At 33.2% G+C, this 22,510-nt stretch overlaps 1 protein-coding gene across 1 annotated transcript in view; it reads left to right on the forward strand.

Moving 5' to 3' along the window:
• Positions 1 to 5,712: 5,712 nt before the first annotated feature.
• bru3 (CUGBP Elav-like family member bruno 3) overlaps positions 5,713 to 22,510 on the forward strand; it is a 385,675-nt gene continuing 368,877 nt past the window's right edge. Inside the window, exons 1-2 of the mRNA XM_013323499.1 lie at positions 5,713 to 5,737; positions 8,031 to 8,090. Of these exons, the coding sequence (XP_013178953.1) occupies positions 5,719 to 5,737; positions 8,031 to 8,090 (79 nt within the window). The 5' untranslated portion in view covers positions 5,713 to 5,718. The remainder of the gene's footprint in view (positions 5,738 to 8,030; positions 8,091 to 22,510) is intronic.

Genomic DNA, 22,510 nt, shown 5'->3' on the forward strand with positions numbered 1-22,510 from the left:
GTTCACTGCTATAGGATATTTTTACCTACAATTTTTTACCAAGTAATGACAGATATGATTCTTTACACTGACAACGAATATTTTTAGCGCAATCGAAGAGGAATCATTAAGCAAGTAAATTGGTTTCCTTTTTGGTTCATATCTGTAAAGGTAATTTTTTTTATAAAACAATCGAAAAGTATTGTCCTGTACTTCCCTTGAAAAAAAAAAAACAGACAGATGTCTTTTACATACATATATGCCATTGGACTCAGAAAGGTTAAGGTGAACTCCCTTAGTGACCAATCAAAGATACATGCAGCATCTTTGTAACCTGTAGAAACATTAAATAATATCTAAATTGTTAGTGTAAATATTTTATACTAATAACAACTTTATGACACACTTTATTAGAAGACCGTATAACATATATCATAGGTGAAAATTCTATTAGAGCATTGACATTCAAAGTTTACGCCTTGAAGATAGCGACAGTGTTCCTGGCCTACATCCAACGCTATAATCACAATTTGCTGCGTCTATTCTAAAACTTGTTACCAAAGGGCTAGTGGAAACGTGTAATATTTCACTAACAAGATAAATTGATGCCGACAGCTTCACGTGAATAGAAATAAATGAATCTCTTTCGTATGTAAAAATACGACTCTTTATCTACAAATTAAATACGTCCAAGAATATGTTGCTAAGATACTTGATGATATGTTCCTTTATTCTAAAGTAAGTCTTCTTCTTATAAGGATAGGATGGAAAGGGGAAGTTAATTTGATGGAGTAGGGGACACATAAGAAGGGGAACTATTTTTTTTCGGTGCGTCCCCTCTTCCATCGACTTAAGATGGGTAACGTATCTACGATTGCTGATGCATAGGAGCAGCAGTCGCCTCACTTTTTGGGTCAATTCATTTGCCACCTAATACTATAAATAGAGTATAAACTGTTTCTTTATTATAATGTCGTAAAGTCCGAAAGACAAATATTGTATTTGATTATGAAAAAAATTTATAAAATCAAAAACATAAGATATACTTCATTTGTAAAATTCAATATCTGTATTAGAAACTTGATGAGCATCGGTGGCTCAGGGGTTAAGCACTTGACTTGAAATCTGCACCTGGGTTCGATTCCGCTATGTACCAATGTGTTTTCGATTTACATATGTACATTTTTCCAACGTTCTTACGGTGAAGGAAAACATCGTGATGCAACCTGCACATATCTGAGAAGAAATTCAAATATATGTGTGAAGTCAAATATATGCGTGGTTGACTATGGCCTAATCACCCTCCGAGCCCCTCGGTGGGGACTTATAGTGAGCTGATGATGATTAGAAACTTATTTTCTAACATTATCTTGAAAGATTTTAATCTGTAAATTATAAAGTCTTTTTCTAATTTTGAAACGTAACGAGTTATAATAAAAGTTTTGTATGAACTGTAGTTATAAATTAATAAAATTGTTAAATGAAAAACTTTCTTACGATGAACTTTAATTGAAATCTACTTTTTGAATCCAATTAAAGTTTATCATTTGAGAATTCCACGTTAACGAAATCAAATCTTCTTTCAAAGTTTCAAACTATGCGAGTTTGTAGCTTTCGTGAGAATATTCTGATTTTCTCTTGTTTTTACAAGTTATTCGCTTTCATTTTATATAAACAATTTATTAAAGAAATTTGTGTATTTCGATTAAGTTACATGTTTCAATTCCATTTACCTAGTACTACCATTAAACAGAGGTAGAGCCAGCTTTAATATCTTCGCACCACGCCCGCGTCGGCACGCCCGGTGAAATACCACGACCACACAGAAGACAGGCGTCAAGTGGAAGCAATTCCGCGTTTCGTCTGATGAATGTGAGTCCCGGAGGCCTAATTTCCCTTCCCACCCTTGTCCTTATAAGGATAGGATGGGAAGTTAAAGTGGACTTTCCGGATGAGAGGATGCATGGGAAGGGAAAATATTTTCTTTCTGTGCATCCTTTCCTCCGTCGATTAAAGGTAGGCAACGCATATGCAATTGCGTATGTCTATGGGCAACGGTCACTTCGCTATTTCAGCGATTTCAGGTGGCCGCTCGCTCCTTTACCACATAATGATATAAAAAAAATATAATATTAGAGCGTATCACATTTTTCGTAGTTATTAAATGTAATAGTTGACCGTGACTTTGTCCGTGCAGAATTTAAATATAATCTAATAGTAAATATAGCCCATGTCATATATAGCTTAGTTTCCCAACAGTGAAAAAAAATTGAAATCAGTTTAGTAGTAGTATCCGAGTCTTTTGAAAGCAAACAAACAAACAAAATCAAAAATTTCCTCTTTATAATCTTACTAATATTATAAATGCGAATGTTTAGATAATTGGATGGATGTATAAATGGACGTTCGCATTTATAATATTAGAAATATTCCAACATTCATTGATTAACATTTCCCTGTGGCGTAAATATTTAAAGAATACATAAGTATAATAATACAAACAATATCACCTGCAGTCTAATACAAACACGACTTACATTTAGAGCGGCAGTGTACAGTCGCTCGCAGAAATGAGATTAGCACATAATCCAAACGTACTTCCCTCAGCACGCCTATACATCGTGATTAAACTTGAGTGCACTGTACACGGAGGATAGTGACGTCCCTAATGAATTTCACTCTACTAAAACTTTATCGTTGAAACTAGACATATATTACTTGTAATTTTAATTTTATAATTTCCCATTCTAACTTTTAGTTGTAAAGTAACTGTCGCCCGCGACTCCGTCAGCGCTGAATTAAAAAAAGAACTTAATTAGTAGCCTATGTGTTCATCCAGACTATGTATATTAATGCCAAATTTCATTCCTATCCGTTATGGAGATACCTTCAAACAAACATCCATCCATCCATCAATCTAAACATTCGTATTTATAAAATTAGTTATATGTAAAATACATTAGAATTTTATATAATTACAAGACTTATTTACATAGCTGTATAAATCCAAAAAAAGATTGGTTGTAAGTATTGGTAATAGCTGTTTGATACGCAATAAATAATTGACTATATTAAAATAACACTCCCGGGAAGAGTATAAATCTAATGACACCCCACTCTACAATTTTGATCACGCAATACTTCAACAAAGCAAACTAAAATTAATATAATGTAATATACTAGCGGACCCGACAGACGTTGTCCTGTCTACACATCTTTAATTCGAATATTATTTAAAATTTGACACTGCGATGGTAGCGCCGTCTGTGGGATCCAATGTAAAACATTCCAAAATCAACAACTACTAATAAATTAAAAAATAATTAAAAAAACATTGTCCAGCGGACAAAATTGTGCATCTAAACCATTCCCAGATCCCCTTGAACACACACAAAAAATTTCATCAAAATCGGTCCAGTCGTTTGAGAGAAGTTCAGTGACATACACACTCACAGAAGAATTATGTATATAAAGATTTGTCTAATATAATCATAATAACTTTGAATGGTGTCTCAGTACTGCAATGAATTTAGTAGGATACTAAAAATATATAAATTCGTTGTTTTCAACCACATTGCAAAAGTGGAAAAAGTCGATACAGAGATAGAATTGACCTAACGCAGTTCGACAAAGTCGTCTATTTCGTGCAACTAATCAGTGGAATCGTTTAAACTCGTTAAGTTTGTTTGAATCGAGTTTTCTGACCCGGGACCGAAGTTAGCCCATCCAACATTGATTGAAGAGGTCAGATTAGAAGTAAGATAATTAACTTAAGAATTCAGGCTGCTGGTAAATCTTTGTAAAGTATTTGAGAACGGTGACATCGACCCGTCTATAAATGTTCAATGTAAATTCTTGTAGTAAAGCCCTTCGTACACAAGGCAACGTAAATCTTTGAATTCTAGCGTTTTTAGTCGCTAAGCGACTTACGCAATTTAATGTCATAGAACTGTGGTTGCCGACTTTTCTATCCTTATTTCTATCCTCCGTCGATTAAAGGTAGGCAACGCATATGCAATTGCGTATGTCTATGGGCAACGGTCACTTCCCTATTTCAGCAATTTCAGGTGGCCGCTCGCTCGTTTGTCACTTTATGATATAAAAAGAAAAAAATAGATATTATGGATAAAGGTGTCTAAGGGTAATTAAAGTGTAAAATGTTATTTATAACTTATTTCTTTACTTTTTAAAATAATTAACTTCAAACTAAAAGTTAAAATGGTGAAATGTTAACATTTTTAGACTTAACGCATTACGTATTAACATTAATTCGTTTTATATGACATCTTCGCTTTAAATGTAATTGTAAGATGTCACCGTATTCAATTCTGATGTACATACATGTATACGTAGTATAGCGCACTGTAGAGATTAGGGGCGCAATTACAACTGCCCTTGGTTTGATTGGCTGCACGACTCAAGCTTCCTTCGCTTCGGTCATTTACTTCTAAGTACGTCTCGATATCGGAAAACTGATTTATTATTTAAACTGATTTTTTAACTAATGGAGGTTTTTATCTCAAATTAGTTTGGTTAAATTTAAATTCGACATGATTCATAATTTATTTATGTTAACGGTGCCCATTTCAAAAGTAATATAATGTTCAATACAACAGAAAGATAAAGAATAAAACTCGAGAAATGTAAGTCATTTCCGAAAGCTAATAATAGCGTTGTCATCTATCAATGACAACCACAGACTTGTAACCCAAACAGTTTATAAAAGCTGTTTACAAACATTTGATAAAACGTTGGATTTCTTTCATCGTTTTTTCGTCTGGCTAATTTTGTTTATTTGGGATTTAACACGGAATTCGCGAATATCAGTAAGGCTACCAAACTCTTTAATTTTTTCACTTTTAAAACATTACTCTCGATAACCCAATCCCTAAATCCTAACGTTCGTACCGACCCAAAATTTGATGCATCAAATTTACCAAACCTTCTTGAAAGATTCTACATCACCGCAGAACCAACCTTGGTCAGCTGTCTCGCTGTGTAAGTTGTCCCCTAACTTAAAAGCTATTTGTAAATACATCCGGAGGTGTGACGCCAGACTCAGTCTAACGAATTAAGCGTTTACAACACCGTGACAATAATTCCATGTTAAACAAAGTAATAAAGCAACTTGTTAACTTCGATACGAAGTTTTGATAAGTGGCGCGCGTCCGTGACACGTGCACGGGTGTGCCGCGCAGGCGCCGAGGGTGTGCGCATGCGCGCAGCGACGCGGCTGTCGCGGCAGCCGTATGGCGCGCCGGCCGGCGTGCGGCAAGCGGCGAACGCCAGTCGTGCCCCCGACGGCCGCGCCACGCACCCCACCGCCGGCAGCGCGGCTACATCGCGGTTACATCGCGTAAACAACACGCCACTATGACCTCTCGCTTATGATAACACGCCGTGTCCGACCGCTCGGTGTATTTAGTTCGAATTTTGATGTATTAATTTTCTCATCAGTGTATTGTGAAATTGACAAGCATCGATTTAATTAAATCGGTCGTAAAAGCGTGTCTTGCTAGTGCCATTTTTCTATTGTAATTAATAATAATAGTAGAATAGATTTACGATAAATTATCGCAGTACAAAGTTTAATATTCCATTGCCTTCTCGCCTCTAAAATAGAGTTTAAAAAGTATTGTAGGGAAGCTTTTAAGTGCATTAAAAATATTAGACACGCTAGTTAGAGTTAGGGATAAGTATTTTATAAATTTGAGACCGGGTTTTGTAAAATTATCAACGATGTCTTTGATTTGCGGAGGTGAGTTTGCTATCCTTACCTTGCCGTGAAAGTCAGCCAACGAAAAAAAAACAATGAAATATTATATCGGATAAAATAAAATAAAAAACTATTGACAATAAACAACATGATTAAACAATTCAATTAAATTTAAAATAACAATGTCCACACAAACACACAATGAGACGTTAATCCTCTTCATATTGTAGAGATGCTCCATACAAACAGGCGGTGACTGTGAGGAGTGATAAGGGCATTCGGCAGTTTTGATGACGTATTTTGACGGCAACCAACAATCTATTTAACACATTCACATACAAAAAAAAATATGTAAAAGTAGACTTAATTAAAAAAAAACCATGACAATAACAAACTTGAAAATCCAACCAGGAAAAGTTATGAAATAAAAATTTGCCCGCATTCTGCATTAGTAATTACTTACATAATTATACGTAAGGTTATGCTTTAAATCGGCCTCTATATATGAGCTTTGAAATTATTTCCCAGGTGCGACTATTATATGAGTCACGCCGCAAATGGGAAACCATTATTTTCAGATGTAATATTAAAAGAAAATTTCGCCTCTGCAGTAGACTAATGTCGTCAAGTGTTGACAAATTATGTGGGCGCGTCATAATTATAGAGTATAAAAATTATCTTTGAATAAACACTGACTTTAATTAATCGCTTAATGTGAAGTTAAATGAATTGCGTTGTTTTGTTTATAATGAAAATATTAGTAAGATTGTTGCATAATAAAATAATGTGGATACGGTTTGGCTTATGACCTTTAACAACCCTTTGGCGGCAAACTTCGTAGTACCTCGTCTCTTATGCCACGTATGAAACAATCGATAAAAATATTTTACATATGAATTAACACTATTTTAAATTAAATTAAAATAAGCAAATGATTTAACAATTTATTGTTTATTGAGGTTTATAATTCTCAGTTAAAAATTCTTTTAATAGTTTAACGTAATAAAAATATGGAAATTTTTAATGAATAATTAACTTGTAAATCTTCAATCTTAAAATAATCTTTTGATTGTCTTGTTGTTTACTGATACGAATATAATGTTGCACTCAAATATATTATTGTCCCGCGATTCCCGGAATGTGACAGAAATAAGACGATGTAACAGAGTAAAAATAATTTAAAAATGTTTGTAGTGTCACAACAGATAATAAATCAAGAGCCATGGTCAAACCAGATTTCGACGCTTTGAAATGTATTATGTCTGAACGAATTAATTTAGTTTTAGAAGTTGACATGTCTCAGATGTATCGGCTACCAATCTGACACAGTTTCATTTCGTAGTTTGTTACGGTAGTAATTTGTAGAGACGTTTTTCTTACAGAACGTAAGAAAGAATAGATATTTTGTTGAAGTTTTACCGTGACTTTCTGAAACCAAAATTCCCGTTTAAAACATATTGTTTACTGCGTTGTGCCAAACATTATGACAGCGATGACGATATGTTTTATATAGATATTTTCTTCTCAAAAACCCATAAGAAGTAATTATTTTATTATGGTATTAAAATTATTTTTTTACCTTCTAATAACTTAAATATTCACTGACCTAGGACTACAATATTTATTACAGTTGCTTTGCTATGTCTTTAAATAAATATCTTCCAATTAAAGTATGTCTATTAGTTCATAAATAACATATTTTGCAATCTTTACTAAAAACTCCATTAAAGAAAGAAAAATAAATTGAATATGAATTCCATTAAAAAAGCAACATTTTCAGGATAATCTTTACCCGTGCCTTAATGCGTTCCCTTGCATTTACGCGATTCACATTATTCTTGTAGAAACGTCGGGAGTTCGTTTGCGATCGAGTTAGGAAACTTAAATGTGAAATTACTCTCGAAGTGGCGGAAATAATTTCACATAAAATGTTCTTTGTGTTGAATGCGCCCATTGTTATGTCTATGGGCGTCTTATTAATATATCATAGGCGTAAATATACTATTTTATAAAACAAATATAGCACAAAGAGTTAAAAAGCATTGACTAATTAGATTTAGAGACACTCCTATATATTCTAAAAAGTACTTGAGCTTGATAAATTTATTTTATTAATTGAAATAAATCCAAGTCGAGAAGTCGTTCCGAACATAATAAATTCCCAAATTTAATCAACCTTAAAAGTTAAAAGCATTTAAACTATAAAGATTAAAATGAAACTCCATAAAAGTGTATGAAATAAAACACAAATATCAAGATGGTGGCTGACTTTCATGACAAAGTTTGTTTATTGTGACACGAAGGAGCCGGCTCTAAAGGGTGTTTTATTTTTCAGAGGCCGCCGGCCCCCTTCTATCAGAGCCCATCTTAAGTTTATACAAATCACCCATGTCAGGTATGGTATATAACTAAATACTGCGTAAAATGTAATGTAAAATTAAAAAAAAACTAGTCTTTTAAACTCAGTTTTCATGATTCATTATAATTTGCTGCGCTTTTTCATTTTGACTTCGGATAGGCTATCAATTTTGTGGAATCGTGTTAACAAAAATGTACCAATTAGACTAAAGAGTTGGCGAGAGATTATATTAATATATATTTTAAAAATATATTTTTTTTCACTATTTTGAAAGAAACGAAGATATTTTTGTGAATAAAACTATATTAGAATGGACACATGAAATGTAAAATAATCGTTTTCAGATATAATAAATAATAGTGTAGCATAATATTACAGCAAAGATGGATTTAGCACCGGAGGGAAGGTATAGGAAGGGGAAATATTCTCTTTTCTGTGTGTTCCTCTACTGATGTGACGCATTTACAAATGAATATAGCCGTTGGTCGTTTGACATCTCTTGCTATAAAAATATAGTTCAAACTATTCATTCTCCTTTTGTTTCAACGTTATTTTTTTTAAACATACATGTTTAATTTTTTATATACGCACAAAATATCTTCATTTCTTTTATCTACCTCATATATCTATACAATCAGTCTCAGTTATAATAAAGGTAAGAAAAGTGAACCGAAATTTGGAAACCGTGTTAAATTCTGTCTATTTCTTTACTAATGTCTCAAGAACGAACAAACAGAAAAAGCAACTATTAAGCATATTTGATTTTATTTCAGCAAGCTCTGACTGATCCGTTGCAGTTATTTTATTTTAAACACATCGCACGTAAATAATATTTAAGTGGAATTTCGACAGTGTTTTGAAGATAGCAGAATTATAATCACAACTAAATAATATTTGGAGTTTTATAATTTCAACATTTTTAATATAAGTCACAATTTAATGAAACGCACTCAACGCATAAATTATTTCAGCTTATTTCATTCTTCATTTACGTAGCAAAATCCTTATAAAGTTATGTGAAGTTTTCAGTTAAAAATCCTTGTACAAAGTCTGAAGAGGCTTCCTAGTGATTGCGTAAAAACTAATTAAATAATTAAATAGTTTTAGTTTTTATAGCTTATAATAAAATTAATAAATTAATTTATTATTGAATACGCCTGCTTTGTTAACGTGGCATGAAATTTCCTGAAGAAAATGTTAAGGGAGAACTTTGAGATCATAACTAAATAGCCGTTTACCCAAATAACAGAAAATAAAGTAGTATATGCAAGTATATGCGTGGAAACCGTCACAACAACTAATACCGTAATGGTATTCGCAAATAAAGACGTAATAAAATACATCCCCTACGAATGGAATTTCATTCGAGCGACGCCGTAAAAAAGCACGTAATATCTGGTAACGCAGCGCCCTCTGGCGTCGTTAAGGAAATGAGTAATGTACACACACAGATATGATGCCACTGTCGCCGTGTCGCATCGCGGTCTACCCTCGCCTTTCAATTTCCAGCTTTTTAATTATATGGATAAATCCGCCGACGAGTTTCTTTTAAAAAGGTTTTACTAAAGAGGACAATTTCTGATATGTTTTTCTCTGCTATTACGATGCAAAATGGAATTGCATAGTTTTAAAGATAGACTAGCTGACGCCCGAGACTCGGTCTGCGCTGAATTGAAAAAAAAAACTAAATTAGTAGATTATGTGTTTTCCATACTATGTTCTACATCTGTGCCAAATTTCAGCGAGATCCATGTAGACGTTCTGAAGATACTCCCTAACAATCATCCATAAATTCGCACTTAAAATATTAGTAAGATGTTGGTGAATCGGGTGCCATGCCATTTGATTCGTGATAGTGGTAGAGTAATCGGAGCTTATTCAGGTTTCAATTGAACAACGTGAAAAAAATCAAAGTTCAATTTAATAATATTACTTCAGTATAATATTGTTTCTGAGCTTTAAAAAGCTTTAGTGGTCATAATATGTCTATATATGATCATTCCATTAGCGTCCGTAGGCGTGAAAGCTTTTACACGTGGTTTGCAGACAATAGTGCCTGATACAGACATGAATTTTATTCGGAATGTAACATCAATGTCCGAAGCACGCGCCATCAATCATAACCCTTTCAATTCATTACTAAACGCCTAAGCGTTTGATGAAAAATTCAAATTCTCTAATATTTTTCATACGACAGCAGTTTTCTATTCGAGTTTTATTTGCGACGTATATAGTGTTCCATTTTTAAAAATAAGGGATTTTAAATTTTAGAGAATTACAAGTGATAAGTATGGGGAGTAATCAAAACAACGGTTGCTCAGTGCAGACTGTCTTTAATGACTGTCGTACAGGTCGGACGCAGCCGACCGTTCCTATTTACGCCTAGTGCAAGCGCATACATAACAATAAGCTAATATTTTTTTTTAAACCAATATACCGTTTTCTTTAACTTAAGTTTTTATTTACCTTCTTGATTTAAGAAAAAGTTTTTCAATATTAATCAAGAATCATGTCAAATGCATTAACTAAGTAACAAAGTGACAGCGACTCTTAATTAAGTGACGTCATCGCAGTCAACTTTCAAGGTGGCTAATTGAAAATGACAGGCGCTGTTATTGTAGAAATATTTAATGACGCGATAAATTTCCGATGTATCATCGTCCGAAATATCCGGGTTATTACCTACAAAATGTTACCAAATAATAAACTTCTGCTGATAGTACATTTCTTTTCTGTATGAGATTAAAAACCTAACAAATAAAATTCTTTAAGGTAAACATCCAAGTACTTAACTGGTATATATGAATTTAAAATCAAAACTTTCAAATTTATAAACGCGATGCCTTTTGCAAAAATAAGGCCTACTATACACGGTTTGCTTTAATTAGTAAATATCATAGCATCAGTGGTCGACGCTTAGTGGGTAACAGTAGGCAGTACGGGCTTAAAACAAAAGAAAGAGGTTTTCATGTTTTAAACAAAAGAATAACAATATTCATCTTAACTGCTCTGTGAATGATAAGATGATTTTGATGATTCACACGTGTCAATGGTAATAAACATTTGATACGGTCAGTTGCAATTTATACCGCGGTTTTAAAAAGCGTTGATATAATGTATGAAAGCCTGTTTAATGCTCGAATTCCGACTGAAAATCTCTGCTGCGGTTAATATGTTAGCATTCCGTTTAGATGTGTTACTCTCTTTTTATAGTTTATGTATTCATTTCGTTTTCGGATAAGGTTAGAAAGTTATTTTTACATATTTATTAAAATATTTATAATAGTAATACGAAATGACCATAAAATAACCAATTTAACTGTGTGTCTTGTTTATTAAATTACACACAAATCTTACGTAAAGTCTTCGTTTATTTGTAATTTTATTCGATGATGGTTTTAATTGTAAATTAACATTGGTTGTAAAATAATAGTTGATGAGTAGCTGCTTTTAGCTCTTAAAATATCTCTTATACTGTACACAGCTGTAGCTTTGTTTTTGAGAAAATCCAATAAGAATCAAATCAAAGCGAAGAACTTTTCATTTAACTTAAGTGATGTTTGTTAGGCCATTCCGAGAATCAAGTTATCCAATGTCAAGTAGCTATTAACTGAGACAGTCTGAATAGCTAAAAATATCGACTAAATCAATACTTCAGAATGTTTAGGTAGATTTTTTGCACTATGTATATAGTCATTGAGGACGTAAAGGATTAATTATGTTAAAGAAATTGCATTTTTCCTTCCTACGAGTAACTTTTATCCAATCAATTTCTATCCTTTCCTTTTATCCGTTGTAATGGTTCAAATTATTACTTTGTATTGCGGAGAACAATTTTTAGTGTTTATTAGAAGTCATGAGTTAGCCAATAAGACAAAAAAAACGGCTTACTGAATTATAAAAAAATTTGAAAGGTGTTCAAATATTGAAACGAAGACGAATCAAACAATAGCGGAGAACGATAAATATACAAGGGTTATCCGTAGCGAAAATCGGCAAATTTGAACAGGGCTAGACATACAAAAGTTCGGCCATTAAGCGAGCTATAACTGCGCACTCGGTGAGCTCGCTTGCGTTCTGATAAACGGCCACCGCTTCAAACACTCGTAGATCACAACTGTCGAATGATTTTAATGTATCTGCGACCGCCGGCAAAAACTTTGTTATATCGTCTGTGGCGTCTGAGGCGTGTGCGACATTACTATAGAAAATCACATTTTAATTTGTGTTACAAATGTAACATATCGTACATTTGTAACATAAATGTAACACTAATGCTACAACAACATCATAACTCAGTTCCGTAAAGGTAAATGTAGACCACGGACCTCCATTTGGCGCAGCCCTGACACATCTCTCTCGCTTCTTCTACATTCATACATCTACGCATAAATGCATATCGGTTTCGGGTGCTTTTAATATCGCCCTTCTTGAGTACTAACCTATACGATATATCCGTCTGGAACTTAATGCTTTAACTTGTCAGATATAACAATAATGGTTCGGACTCTACTAGAAGACTCTGCATAGCTTGTCATTTGTGTTTGAGTGAATTTTAATGGAGTATCGAGGTATTTGCACTAACAAAATCTTTTTATCTTGATTAATTGCTGCAAATGCTTTTTATTTATTAGTTGATAGACTGTACTTCATGTTCACTGCAAAATTTTCTCTCTAGATCCGTAGCATTGCAAATAACAGTATAGTAAAGACAATTTGATTTACACTCACTAAAGTAACTTTAATTAGGGTTACATATTCCAAATGCCTTGATTATACTTCGTTCTGCTTTTCTAATGTTATTGTAAACTATATAATTAATCAAAACATTTATTTTTAACCCAGATTTAAGGATGACGTTTGATAATAAGCTTATTTGTCAATATCAAATATATGCCGTACTGTTACCGATTTTTTTGTTTATAAATATTATGGATATAGTCATATATATGTTGTATTCAGGCTGTTCAGGATAAAGCATTATAAAGTATGGAGGGTATGAAAGCGTTACGGCGCGGCGTCTCACCTATCTCTGACAGCGGCCTTTCCCGCGTCTTATTTATTTTCCAACAGAGAGCCATTGGCGGGGCGCTGTTTATTGATCTGTCACCGCACATTTGTTTAAAGGATTTATTGAGACTCGAATGCTATTGATGCATCCAGCAGAACCTTTGGGACCCTTTTGTTGGTATATTTATGTGTGCATGAATTGAGAAAGAGTTTTATTGCGGATTGTAAGGGATAGAGTAAAATTTGATTACTTTTTTGGACGTTTGGAAGTATTCATTAATCGTGGTATTCTGTGACCAAACTCCATGTTCAAAACTTATTGTTGTGTCTGATTTATCAAAGATAATATATAGATGACGATGACATTTCATACGGACATTTTGGTCTTAGAATCATCAACCTGCCCTTATCCCTATCGAGGGTCGGCACAGCATGTACTACTCCTCCATACATCTCTATCAGCCGTCATATCCGAGTCTACCCCCTTCTTACGCATATCCTCTTTCACACAGTCATTCCATACTTTTTTTGGTCTTCCTCTACCCTTGTAGCCATCCACATTCAATCTTACTTTTTTGCTTATATCATCATCATCCCTCCTCATAACATGTCCAAACCACGCTAATCTTTTACTCCTCAATTTCTCGATCACTGGCGCTACTTTCAAACTTCCTCTAATATACACATTTTTAACTTTATCCTTCCTTGTCACACCACACATCCATCTTAGCATACGCATTTCAGCTACATGCAATCTTCTTTCATCGACATTTTGGTCTTAGAAACCAACCGTAAATCGTGTTAATATAGATGATGGTAAATTCAATATTAGACTTAATCCCTTGACATATATAACTTTGTAATTGATTTAACAATAACTATAAATCCAACATTAACTAAAGCTATCTGCGGACTAAGGGGATTAAGAAAAATTTCAATCATCGTACATATTTCTTCGAAGCGAACGTAAGCCGAGAAAGCAGGGTAGTTGTAGGTAGAATTTTATTCCCATCTGAATTAAAGCTCAAATGGAATTCCATTTTATAATTCCTCGATTTTCAGATAGCAGGCCTTCTCTCGTTTTATTACACGAGTTACCGAGTTGTGATGGCTTACGGAACGAAGCCGACTTTTTGTGAGACTTGGTGAAGTGATAAAAGTTGGATTGGAACTTTTGTTGAAGAGGCTTACGGTGTCGTATATCGATTAGATAATGTCGATTCGCTACGAGTCATTATCGCTTCTGCATCAATTGAAGTTGATTAACTCCGTCCTCAGAACATTAGCAAACGAAGTCTATTACCTTTCCTTTGTCTTTTGATAAGATTCGCGGGGAGCGGAGGGGGAAGACAAAGGCGAGTAATTAATGCCGCTGAGGACGCGTTTTTATGATTACATTAATTTTATTATTCTCAAACTTATAGTATACTTTGATGATGTAATTAAATCAATTATTTATTTGAGTTACTATCTAGAAGGATATGTAATTTGAGACGTATTTTTTTACACATTCCATCCAATTTGACATGCAATAATATATTATTATACTTCACCGTAAGAACGTCGGTTAAATGTGCATATGTAAATCGGAAATTGAAAAACTCTTTGGTACAAGGTGGGATTCGAACTCAGGACCCGCAGATTGCAAGGCAAGTGCTTGACCCCTGAGCCACCGACGCTCTCTCTATGGCCTAATCACCCTTAACCACCCCGAGCCTCTCGGTGGGGACGAATAGTGAGCTGATGATGATGATTACTTTTGTATTGAGTTAAAAATATAGTTTCATTGCATTTGTCGCGTCAAAGAAAAAATCCAACTTTACGCTAATATGTTTACGTCATATTTTTTTGTGAAAAGCGTCGTCGCGTCGCAGTATTTGAGGCATTTACCAGCTGACTTATACAATGTTTAAAGTGCACTGTTGGCCGGGTCAAGTTACAAAGGACGTAATTACAGCGAAAAAGACCGTGTAATTAATCACAAAGGCCTTTCTCGTATAAACGAATTGGAACTCTGACAATGTTTTTAATGGTATTATTTTTATAACATATTTGTTTGTTGAGTTCAAAATTTATTTCAAATACAATAATAAAATTTGAATAAAATGAAGTAAATTTTACGTATCTTCAAATTATTTTGATGCTTTACAATCAGGTTCATGTCACTATTATCACAATATTTGGCACTTTATTTTTGCACGGAGAAGCGCATTTAATCCAAATGTTAGTACGATTCTTCTTAAAATTTCTAAAAATAATAGTCTCTTGAAAACTACTTCAACATCCTCAAGTCGTCAAATAGTTTTCGTATTCTGACCGTCGTTGGTCCCTTCTTATCAAGTAGGCGTTGCGACGGAACATCATTAAAATAGCGAAATCCAGTTTGAATTCTTTCACTGAGGGCCTTGCTTTTCTTTCTGCCGTGAAACTTTTTGAGGTCGACAATATATTTGCAGTAACAAGACAATAATTGTCCAAGTTTTTCTCATATTTTTAAGTAAGGTTTTGGATTAAAGTCGTTAATTTAGAGACAAACTTCGCATTGTATTGTTACAATTCCTTTAAGCTACGTCGCTTTGTTTATTTTATTCCACAGTAATGAAATTAAACAATAATATGTCTATTTCTGAATGCTGTATCCCTTTATTTTTGACAAATTTTAGATTAATTCTCTCTCTCTCTGCCTAGCTTGCATCCCTCAAGATGGTGGGGTCAGCTTTCCCAATCCATCTCTTCCACTTCGCTCTGTCCATGACATCCTCTTCTGAAACATGACACTCAGTCTTTTATTACTACATCTTTCCATCACGTTTTGGGTCTGCCCTGGATCTGCGACCAGGGAGGGAAAGTTGTAAATTTTAGATAAAATGTAAAACTAAAAATATTTTTATATATTATAGTGATATCTGACGAATTTTTGTAGCCTTAATTTTTGATCGAAATTAAGTGCCTAATTATACTTTAATATGAACATGTCATAAAGGAAAAATTTACAATATTTATTATAGAGTCTTATTTTTAAGCGTTATAAGAGTTAAACGCTTTTATGTGTAGAGCAAACATCCGCAATTTTGTGATGCCTACCGCGTTTTAACTTTCAGTGGGCTTTTTTGCCGCTGAGTGAAAACACTTCGCAACATTGTGGTTGCCTTTTAGTGTTGCTTGTTTGTTTCTGTATTAATGTTGCGTTTTATCTCCATTATTAAAAATACACAGCAAGAAATCTCGATAACTTTACCTAGATTTAGTAATAGCCACTGATATTTTTGAAGTAATAGGAAATAAAGATTTAGTCTAATGAAACGTTTTATGAAGTAAATTTGTTTATTAACACCATTTAAATATGATTTTCTTTTGATTTTCATCAACATTTAAGATAGTTCTTCAAAAAAATAATAAAAAAGCATTGCCTTCAAGTAGCATTTAATGTAGATAATTTTTATAGAAAATAAAACAAAAGATGATAAGGTTAGAAACATTTGCACCATAGACAAAGTTGACACAATATTTAGAAAGAACTCCTGGCAACACTTAAAAAGATCTAAAAACTTATAAAATTCGTATCTTTTGCATCGTGAGAGTAACAATGTAAAGTTAGTCGCATAAAAACTGGCAATTCGTAAGCAGTAAAAGCTAGTGAAAGGCACTTGGAAATTTTTACGTGAGTTAAAAAGGGCCGCGGGATCAGGACGGATGAAGAAGACTTAAGGAGACAAAGCTTTCTAACAAACGTAAAATCTACTTTGAGAGAGACGTAAACCGAGGACCATTATTTATCATTGTATTTATGTAATTTGTATATGACGTGGCCAGTTACTTTAATGAGATATCTTTATATATATTAATAAAATTGCTATGTCTGTATGTAATATTAAAATATTATACATACTGTTCGCGTTGCTCTTAATGGAAACCAATGTTTAAATTTTGTCTGTCTGTATGTCCGCAAGGTAACATTTGTTTCGCGTAATCCACGAAACGTCTTTATCAATTTTGATAGTTGTATTGAAGTAATATGCTAATTTTCAAATTCGGCGTCAACGAAATCGCGGGCAACTCTTAGTATGGCATTAAAAGTCAAACATATTACGATATTCTGAAATCACAATCTAATATATGTAATAAGTATTAGATTAGTAATATTGTCGGCAAAATATTACTTATATGGATATTATGACAAATATTACATAGGAATGTTTTTAGATTAGTGTTCGTTTTGAGTGGCCCTGTCGTGCATTAAGAGTGATTGTTTGCAGGAGCTATTGTGAGCAACGTGTTTGCTCTGCATACGAGCAGTTAGTCATCTGACGGAATGCGTTATCATGAACCCAACGGCGTAGTCCTGTTATCTCTGTAGAATATTTTGTTTAATAAAATGTATGCTATAGAATTGCCTAAAGCATTGCATAGAAAATATTTGCGATTAAAACATTTTATAAATCAATATTTACGAGTATATGTAGGTAACAGTGCGCACGCTGTTTACCTCAGCCACCCAATTATAATTAACTCAAAAATAAGTTAACTTTTGTTCAACGCATACGACGCATATCTCGAGTATTTAGTCGTTAAAATTATTGTTAAGTTATTGTTAGTTAAGTTTATAACATTTTAGTTTTGAAGAAAGTAGTATCGTAACTCGTTACAAGTTGCTCTATCAAATTTAACGAGAAGGTTGAATTTGGTTTGGCGCCAAACGTCAAAATCGAGGCGACGCGACGCGACGTCCTCAAACTTTTCCTATTTAGATTTTGTCATCGATTATTTAATGTCTTTATGCTACGATCGTCTCTCGTCTAAATGGAACTTGATGTTTTGGACTAAAGCGTAATTGTGTTAGAAAGTAAATGAACACGATAATGCGATTGATTTTGGTCTATACGATAATATTAAACTACATAAATGAGAAATTATTAATTTTAAATTAGCTTGCTTATGAATAGTTAAAATTATTCTATACTACCTTATGCCCACGAATCCGTCCACGCAGAACTAAAATAAAACTTTATAAGTAGTCTATGTTCTTCGTCCATGCTAATTTCATCAAAATCCATGCACCTTTCTTGAGATATCTTCCAACAAACAACCATCCATCCATCCAAACATTCAAATTTATAATTTCGTGAGATTACGAGAACTATGATATTATCACTGATTGAAATTAAAACAATATTTTAAACTACACATAATAATTCCGTTTCACAAATATTCGAATGCATGTTTATTCCACAATATATGAAAAATATTCCGATTGGGCATTGTCAAAAGATGACTGAAATTGTGAGTTTCGCATGAAATTCAATGTACAGCGATTTACAGTTAAGTACTTCCGTCTGACTGAGCGATTTTAATAGTGCATTTATTTTAGCATTTTATTTTGTTAAGCGAGTTTTATAACGATTTATATTTTCAAACATTTTCATAATTATTATATAGGTATAAATAAATATAAATTCAATCTTTCATATTTCAACGATAAATTATTTCAATTTTTATCTAAGAATTATTTTTTTCCGTCATTTCAGTTTTAAGACCCTTCTTGATCATGTTACATAAATCTGGCAGTTTTACTCTGGGTTCCTGAGATCAAAATTTCATTTTAAAACATATAGTTGTTTCAGTGTTGTCAAAGATGATGAAAGGGACAAATACATGTGTGATACGGGATTTGTGTGTCAGAAACCCACGGTAAATAGGTGAAGAATCTTACAAAATAATCTATATATTATTCCATGTATTACAAAATGAATCTGTTATTTTATTCTCTTGCTCATGTGGATGTAACTTTTCGATATATTAATACATTTCTTGTAGTACATAATATGTTGAAAAGTTTTTATCCATTTGATTTTATTTTAAAGCTTCATTCTACTGTACGAATCGAGTAGCACTCACGGATGCGTGGCGTCGAGTGGCGAATTGTTCCCGGCTCCGGCTCGCGGCCACAATTACGACTCGCGATGGCACTTCATTCTTACGACGAATGAACATGCTATACTTAACTCTATAATATAAAATATATTATTACATGTAAAATATTTCAATGAAAGTGCCAATTAATTTACTGTATTGTAGAATATTTTTTGTGACTGAATTGCTACTTTTTGCTTAGAAAAGGAATTTACAACTTCAACGAGTTTGAGGTGTTGTTGGGCTACTGTTTTATGTGGAAACTAAACATTTAAATATTTCTGAATTTAAAGTGAATTTCACTTTGTATATACTATAGCTGTGCGATTCCACACGCGTATAAAAACATTGCTATTTTCTATATAGTTGTTGACCGCGAAACCTTTTTGGGAATTTTCTTATTAACTACGCTCTGTATACTTCATCTTTACATTCTACTTCTTAAATGTTATTAAAAAATGACGTTTAAATTCAATACTAAATTTTACTTTTAATGAAAGTGAACTGTAATTTAATAGGTATATGATTGATTTTTCTAAAAGCAAAGCGAAATGTTAGTAGTGCCATCCACTTAACTACGGCTTCGAATGACTTAACTACGGCTTCGAATGGAGTGTTTGTTCTTGCATATAGATAGCATATTGAAGATGATTGAAATCTTTGCTTGATACATGTTTAATTAAGTACATAATCAAATGAAGTTAGTAATAAACTCTAACAGTGGTAGAGCCCGTTTTAACATCTTCGCACAAATTGGCTCGGCTCGCCCGGTGAAATACCACGACCACACAGAAGACAGGCGTGAAGTGGAAACGATTTCGCGTTTCGTCTGATGAGTGTGCGTCCCGGAGGCCTAATATAGTCCTCTTTCCCTTCCCATCCTTTTTCTTATAAGGAAAGGATGGGAAGTGGAAGTGGACTTTCCGGATGAGAGGATGCATGGGAAGGGAAAATATTTTCTTTCGGTGCATCCTCTCCTCCGTCGATTAAAGGTAGGCAACGCATATGCAATTGCGTATGTCTATGAGCAACGGTCACTTCGGTATTTCAGCGATTTCAGGTGGCCGCTTGCACGTTTGCCATCTTATGATATAAAAAAAAATGATATATTAAACCTATTATAAATGTTGTATTTAAGTTAACAAAGATATATCTAACTTGTATTGGTACTATATTTTAGGAATATCAATAGATTATTTTAGGCTTGTAATTTCGCTTGCACATCATTGTCCAACGTTGATAAAAGCTCATAAATTCGATTAACCATTTAGTAAACTACAATTAGTGAATGGTAAACAAATCTGTTTATGTTTTAGTTTAAGTCAGAAAAATTGGAATTACCATCTCATTTTGAACTTACATATGTACATTATTCGAGATTAAATTGATTAATGTTTACGTAATTTATTGTTGCATAAGTAATATATGATTATTATCTTTCTTCGTATATTAGTCTGACCTTTAACGTAATCAACTTTATACCTAATCGGATTGTATCGGATTTATGTGTCAATCTAGATATGCCACACTAGATCGGACAATCTGAATCACTATAACTGCAATACAATGCTGGAAATGCATGTAATTGTATCTTTAATATCGCCTTTCGAAACTAAGTATAACACCTACAAAATTGCGAAAGTAATATTATTAATGTACGAGGTCTGTTTTGTTTTTATTCACCACTATAGTTTTGTTATCAGCTCAAAGTTGTTGTATCAATTTATTATAAAAACAATTCATTAGCTTTATTATTTAAATATAAAATCACAAAATAACAATAAATTTTCTTAAATTCACAACTTTGTTCCTTTAATAAGATCCTAATTCGACACGACGGCTTATGTAATAATATTTCAAGATCTAAAAATAATAAAATAAACATTAATTCTATTACATTCAAGGAAGAAATTGTCGTTTATTGTATCAATTTCAACTATAATAACAATCACAAAAGACATTATTTGCTATAATTTGTCTCGTGTTCCTTTAACAAGAAATCTAATTTTCTTTAACTGCTTCACGTCTAACAATTGTGTAAAGCGAAATATTTAAAGCTCGCTTTCACAACAATTAAACGAATTTCCATCTAATGATACTCCCACCTCAAGCCTCTTCACTGAAAATGCTTCGTATTCCAGACAAGAGCTTGGAGCCGAGATATTGGCGACACCTTTTCGTCTGCCAAATAGCATCGGATTATTAAACGATTTTGTGTTACATTGTCGTATATTTTGGCATTTTTAATGTTAAATTAAATGTCATTATTTTCTTGAATTTATATATACGACCATAAATATGACAGTTAACTTTTATTTAACAAAAAAAATGTAATAAGCTAATAATTACTTTAATTAATTCTATAAAAGGAATCTTATCAGTAAATAAGTTTTTATGTTATTTCTACAGTTATACTGCTTTATGAAATTAGTAAATGAAATTTTTAATAGAATTACAGTTTTTAACGAGATATGGTCCCTGTTGGTTTCTATAGAGTGCAGCTAATTAACAACTCTATATACCTCGACTCGTGTTGAGGCGTCGGTTCATTGTACACGTGACATTGTGGCCGTTACAATGCCCTTTCTGTAGTCCGAGGAGTACACCCTTGTTTTAACAGTGGTTTTAACTGTTGGTCATGTTGTTCTATTAAATTAAAATAAAGGTTCATTTATAGTTATATTTGTTCTTATTGACACGGACACAACTAAAAGTATACTCTTGGAAACTAAAATCTGTTATGTTAACTACCGAACTAAAGATAAGATTTAGATGTGAATATAACATTTATGTAATGTTTACTTGTCATAGAAGGACCTATTCTAGTGTATTTATCTCAAACTATTTTATTTTAGTAAATATTAGCAGATTTCCCTTAAATTACTAATATTTCTTGCACCATTCCAACTAAGCGCTAGGCTTGTGGTAGGATATGGCTTACTACAATAGTTGAATGACGGAATTTGAACCCCTGACCACGTGAACAGTAATCCCTTAACCATTAGGTTATTGGCGCTTCATTAAAACAAATGCTGACCATCGTAGATATCATCATTTTTATAATATTGTTGTCTAGACACTTAGTATTAAGATTACCAATAATTTTGCAAGAAAAGACATTGAAAGCATTAGTTCACATCTAGCGTAATAGTGTCATGCATTAGGGGTGGCGCGGGGGAGCAATAAAGGGGTAATCACCCCTCCTCGGGCGCCGGGCGCTAGCCGGGGTGAATTAGACTGGACGAGGCATCGGAGAGAGCGGGGAAAGCAACTTTTTAATTTCGCCGTTATAAAATCGCAGAGTATCCGAAATGTAAATCATTTTAATGGGTTTTCGAGTAAATCAATTAGTCTACCCTTTGCACCTTTATTATAAAGTTTACACTTTGCGAGACAGCCGCCTACGAAAATTCTCCAAAATACTTTATGCTAGCAAGATTCGCTTTATATTAAAATGCTTTGTAGGGCGAATGAATCAGAAAAATCTTTTGAGTACACTCAAATTTTCAGTAAGAACTTAGCAAAATAATTTACCA

This window comes from Papilio xuthus, unplaced genomic scaffold, assembly GCF_000836235.2.
Source record: "Papilio xuthus unplaced genomic scaffold, Pxut_1.1 DF828952.1, whole genome shotgun sequence".
Lineage (NCBI taxonomy): Eukaryota > Metazoa > Arthropoda > Insecta > Lepidoptera > Papilionidae > Papilio > Papilio xuthus.